Genomic DNA, 6,000 nt, shown 5'->3' with positions numbered 1-6,000 from the left:
CCTTTTTGGGGTTCTTAAAGTCCCATCCTGAGGACAGGACCCAGGGCCCCTGCACAGGCCACTAGACTGTACCTACAGAAAATGCATGAGTGTCAAGCACAGGACTATTAACTCATGTAATAATCACAAAGACCACTGTGTATTTAAATAGAAAAACAGAAATCTGGCTGGCTTCAATCTTCATACTTGTCAAAAGCACACCATTCTGCCTCTGTCAGAATAATGTCAGTTAGACAACGACGAAGTTATCAAGATTTTCTGCAGGTGTTGATATATGCAATAAAAATTTTATTATTCCAGATTGGACAGCAGTGGGGGGTGGGGGTGAGGAGGGTGGCGGCAATTCTTATTATCCTTAGCTGTCATCTGCAATGAAAATCAGCAGTGCAACACTTTTTACTTTTTGTTGGGGTTCAAAGAAACCCGGGACAAGTCTCACTCAGTGCCTGAGGCTCCTCCCAGCACTCCTCACCCGTCCACTACCCTAAACCTCTCCCTCCCAGGGGCTGGGCTTCTCTTCCCCCAGCTTCTCTTCCCTATGTACGGTAGCCATTTTGGCTGCTCACCCTCTTTGGTTCTCTTAGCTCTTGGCTCCCTTACTCCTCTCTCCTATCCCCAGCCCCTCATGACCTGGTTCAGTCCAGTCAGGTTGGACTCTTCTTGATGTCTCTGGTTGTACAATAAACCTTTTCAGCCATACCTTGGAGTGGTCATGTTCTCGTTTTTTTTTTTTTTTTTAATTAAAAAAAAAAAAATGATGCATAGCCGGTCGTGGTGCTGCACACCTTTAATCCCAGCACTTTGGAGGCAGAGGCAGGCTGATCTCTGTGATTTTGAAGCCACCCTACTGGACAAAGGGAGCCCAGGGCAGCCAGGGCTTTGTTACATAAAGAAACCCTGTCTCGAAAAACAAAACAAAACAAATCAGACATCGTATGCATGTGGTTAGAGGGCAATTCTTGGGAGTGGGCTCTCTCCTACCATGTAGATTTCAGGGGTCAAACTTAGTTTATCAGGCTCTGCGGGAAACATACTGAGCCATCTTCACTTGTCCCACATTTCACTTACAGAAGAGGCATTCAGAGCAGTTTCAGGCATATTCTGAAGCCCAACACTCTTGAACATTATGGAAAAACCAACCAAAGAAAAAAAACACGAACAAAGATGGAGGAGAAAAATGCCTTCAGCGGCTTCATACTAACCGCAGCAATCATTGGTCCCCTTTTCTGTGTCATGGGGAAGAAGCAGGGTCCTTAAAGTTGACTGTAGCTAAAAGGGCTTACTGCCATCTTTAGGTTAACTCAGGAAAAAAAAAAAGTCTCATCAAGGTTTTTACACAAATTCCCATTCTCCCAGACTGTGAGAAGTGGCACTCCAGAATAATTTTATGTGGGTCGATTTTTGTTTTGTTTTGTTTTGTTTTTCTTTGTGTGTAACCCTTGCTGTCCTGGAACTTTCTAGACCAGGATAGGCTCAGACTCCCAGAGATCCACCTGCCTCTGCCTCCCCAAGTGCTGGATTAAAGGCGTGCGCCACCGCGGCTGTGGGTTGATTTGTATAAAAGTGGTGGTTTAGAGGGACTCCTTAAGTTAAACTCTTGGACACTCAGGGAAACGCCTTCCCAGTATTTGCATTTTCATAACAGGCCTGGAATAGCTTTTTGCGGCCAAGGTTAAAAAGGTCACTCCTCGCTACAGAAATCCTAATCACAGTCACAGCGAGGGCTCCAAACAAGTTTTGAGTTTAAACAGTTTAGGAAACCCAGGGACCGTCTGGGTGTTTGGCCTGCAGCTCCCTCCCACCTGGGGACGGCGCAGTTACGTGTGCCTGCCGGGTGAGTTCCGAGGCCGCCCACACCAGCCGCCAGGAGCTGGAAGTGCCCACCCTGACCTCCCAACAGCCGCCTAGGCTAGGACAAGCTGGGAAGTGGGCCTGTCTTGGAGCGTGGCTAGGCGGAGCGAGCACGGGAGGGGCAGGCGGGGCAGGGAGTGAGATGGGGGCGGGAAGAGGGCGGAGCGAACTCTGCACAGGACGAAGGGGAGGGGCGGGGCCTATCGTGAAAGGCGGGGCTAATGCAGAGGGGCGTGGTCTTGAGGGGGAAGGCGGGGCAAGGCCTTGAATTGGGGCGGAGGCGGGGGCGGGGCGGGGCGCGAGGCGCGCCTACTTGGGCTGCAGCCCCCTGTGGGCCTTCCTGCTGCAAGGCGCGCGGGAGGAGGCACGGCTTGGCGGGAAGGCGAGGAGAGCCTGCGGAGCCTCCGGGGCTGGCGGCGGCAACGAGTGGAAGCCGAGGTTCGTCCGCAGCACGCGCAACGCAGCAGAAGGTGGCTGGGCCCGGCGAAGCCGCGATGAAGCCGAGCAGCGAGGAGGAGGAGGTGGTCCAGGGCGTGGGCCCCTGGGACGAGTGCTTCGAGGTGGCGGTGCAACTGGCGCTGAGAGCCGGACAGGTGAGTGCGGCGGCCGCGTCCAGCCCCTCAGAGCCCCCGAGGCACACCCGAGGTGGGCGGTGTGGGCGGGAGCGGGGTGAGTTGCAAGGACAGGGCCTGTGTCGTTTCTAGGGCGCACCTTTCCCTGGCCCTTGACCTCCCTGCAGTGGGAGGAGGCTTGCTTGCATGGGGAGCATGGGGTCAGCACCTTGGGGAGCAGGACACAGCCACCGGGAAAGCGTGAGGGACGCGCTCCTCATTGGACGATGGAATGGCCAACCGCTGAGTACTTGACCTTGGCGTTTGAGTCACCTGGAACGCAAAAGTCCCTCCCTGGCCAGAATACGGCAGCTGTTTCTTTTTAAGGGACCAATCTTGCTGCCGGGTTGTAGGTGCTACCCGTTTCAACCCCAGGTGCTTGGAGCTCTGGCTGGGTTGCCGCTGATTGTCCTCCAGGCATCATGAGCCCGGGCAGCCTAGGCTCCCAGCCTGAGAGCGCCTCCAGGGAGTGACTGGCCCAGACCCGAGTTCAGGAGGAACTCGTTAGACTGCCGGAAGGATGGAAACCAGCGCAAAGCTGCAGAGAACCAGACTGGGTTTGAAAACTAACTGTGGCGCCTCTGTTTTCCCTTTTCACTTTTGTGTTCGCTCCCTAACTGTTCCTCTGCTTCTTCAGCAGCGCCAAATTTACAATATCGGTGGAGTGAATATACAGTGGTTCCCAAGACGTTAGAGCAGGCCCTGTTTAAGTTAGGGCTTGTTCCATTCTCTGCTCCTAAGACGAGGTTGCTCGCTGCTGACTTGGGAGAGGGGAGGAGGAGTTACAATAGAACTGTGGACAGAAGGGCTTATATCCAAAAAGCGTGATTTTCAGGTGTATCTGAAAAGACTCTGAAGTGTTGCCATGGTGCTGGGGATGAAGCCCAGTGGTATAGTGGTACCTAGCATGCACAAAACCACCCTCAACATAGCATCAACCGGAAGGACAGTACTTTGAAACTACCCTGTGCAATATGCAGAAAAGCGGGGAGGCAGCCCTTCCCTAACAGCTGATATAGCTTGTATCTCTGGGCAGATGCTCTTCCTGGAAAGTAGCTCCTCTATGAACTGGCAGCCCTGTTTCCCATCTCCACGCTTCTGCAGCATCCTTCAGAGAGAGCTTTGTCAGTGTATGCAGGGACTTTTAAGAATCTACCACAATGTTTTTTGTTTGTTTCCTGGTGACTTCGAGAAGGAAATTTAGGACTCAGGCACTTCTATGTAAAAGCTGGTGAGTGAAGTTATAGGTTCTGAGGCCTTCCGGATTTAAAGCTTCAAAGAATTAGAGGCTTAAGCAACTTTTAATATTCAATGATGCTCACTGGAAGCTTGCAGTACCACAGACACAGTTCTTAGGGGTTTTATAAATTTTAACCTAAAGATATTGTTTTTGCAATTTCCTAACAACAACAAAAAAGCTTTAAAAAAAATAAAGGCAGTGAAATAAAGATTCTGACATTAGGAGTCTGGTCAGGAAGCTTAGGACTCAAGGCTCCCTCTTGGAATTATGCAGCTTCCTGCCTGCCTGGCATTGAGTGAGAGAACGGCCGAGAGACCGAAGGCACACAAGGACATGGTAACCTGTGACAGGGAAAGAGCCTCTAAATGATGATCTGGAGTAATCAAGCTGTGACCGGAGAAAACAGCCCTTAGCAAGGCAGCATAGATGACAGGGAGTGGCCTCCCCTTAGCCACAGGCTCCTCCTATGCCAATGCTCTATTTCCTTGTGGGCTACTGTCAGTTACCAGCTGAGAGTCTGGCTGCTCTATGCTAAAAGGCCCAGGGCCTCAAAGGGAGGGATCTCCCAAGATATATGCCCAGGATCCCCAGATTACACTGTCCCCAAGTTTCCCTTGCTCCATCCTGAGAAAGCTTCCTGCTTCAGAGATGACCCTAGCCTTGCTATTTCCCAGTTTTCCCCCTTACCCTTACTTCATTTAACCTCAACCTACTGGAGTCATTCCTACCCTTAAGAACTCCCAGCTGTGTGTGTGTGTGTCTCAGGGCCTCTAGCACGTTCCCTACCACTGAGCTACACTCCTAGTCCTTATAGTATTTCCTTCCTCTTTTCCTTCTGTTCTTTTCTTCCTTCCCTCCTGACAGGGACTCCATGTTTAGCCCAGGTTGGCTTCATGATCTCTTTGGCTCTGTCTCCCCAGTAGTGGGACTATAGGTGTGTGTCATGATGCCAGCTCATTATAGTGTTTTCCCTGAGGGAATAGAAAGGTAAACAGCTGTTCCTACTGCAAAACTGAAATTACCCGTAGTTTAGAAGAATTACACTAGTACAATTAAAATTTTTACAGTGGTCATCAACTGAGAACTTTAAATTTTCTTTAATGTTGCCATATGCTACATGGTACTTATACTGTGGAGAGAGTGTTGAGCAGACTGCATGTATTTAAAACCTCTGTTCTATCCAGTCAGCTCCCTTCTCATGCTGGCTGTCCCATACAGGTATATTCCTTTCTCTGTACCGAGTACCGGTAGCAAATGGCCAGAACAATTGGTGTGGTGTACAGGAGAAGCATTTTTGAAAGCCATCCCTTTCTAGGCTGGCTAACACTTACAGGTCAGTATGCCTGCACACCTGATAGATAGGTCTCATCAGACCTGCGTATGTCTGCTTAGACCTCCTTGCCCAAGCTGTTCACACCCACTTCAGTACCAGCTGAGGCCAGGTCTGACAGGGTTGGTCATGGATGAAAGAGACAAGGTCAGGTGTACAGTCAAATAGCTGATTTCTTCCCATTTGCAAAAGGTGATCTGGGGAATTGAGACTGCGTTTCATTAGTTTTAAATGTTTGTTTACTTCTTTGATACTATTTGTTTGTTTTAAAACTGTGGCACTGAAACACTGAAGTTGGCTCACCAGGCAGTGTGTGTTGATTGACTCGGGACCTATCTGTAGCCTTCGCTCTGAATGTGATGTGAGGTATTGTGGAGAGTCCCGTGAGACCCAACAGCCAGAGCCCACCTGGCCGCTGCATAGATCCTACAGGGATGTAACTGAGCTGTGGAAAGAGATGATGATTTCAAAGGCTGAGGTGAGAGTTCAGGTTGGATGTAGGTCGTGAGGGAAAGATGCTAGGATGGCATCAGGGATTTGGGCCTGAACAGTAGGTTTCTTGAAGGATTTGCAGTGTCCTGAGATGGTGAGCTGCAAGTAGAGCAGGTGTGGGGATGATCCAAGCTTATGGCGCGTGCGTGGCCAGTGGACAAGAGACTGACCAGATCCAGAGTGCTGGAGACATAGAATGAAGCAAGGCTGGCCAGCTGGCTGTCCACAGGACCACGTCACCCCCACCTGGGCTCCTTCTGTTTTCTCTCTCTCTTTTAAATAATTTATTTTTATTTTATGTACACTTGTGTTTTGCCTCCATGTGTGTTTGTGTGAGGTTGTCATAACTTGAAGTTACAGACAGTTGTGAGCTGCCGTGTGGGTGCTGGGATTTGAACCCTGGTCCTCTAGAAGAGCAGTCAGTGCTCTTAACAGCTGAGTGGTCTCTCCAGCGCCCCTGCTGTTCTCTTCAGAGA

General features: G+C 50.4%; 1 protein-coding gene across 1 annotated transcript in view; it reads left to right on the top strand.

The window, feature by feature from the left end:
* The first annotated feature begins 2,141 nt into the window (after positions 1-2,141).
* The window catches only part of Impa2 (inositol monophosphatase 2), a 29,814-nt gene continuing 25,955 nt past the window's right edge, over positions 2,142-6,000 (top strand). Inside the window, exon 1 of the mRNA XM_021628766.2 lies at positions 2,142-2,444. Coding sequence (XP_021484441.1) covers positions 2,346-2,444 — 99 coding nt within the window. The 5' untranslated portion in view covers positions 2,142-2,345. The remainder of the gene's footprint in view (positions 2,445-6,000) is intronic.

Source organism: Meriones unguiculatus, chromosome 2, assembly GCF_030254825.1.
Source record: "Meriones unguiculatus strain TT.TT164.6M chromosome 2, Bangor_MerUng_6.1, whole genome shotgun sequence".
NCBI classification, from domain to species: Eukaryota; Metazoa; Chordata; class Mammalia; order Rodentia; family Muridae; genus Meriones; species Meriones unguiculatus.
Note: the sequence above shows the minus strand (reverse complement) of the source record. Positions and strands in the feature narration are given on the sequence as shown.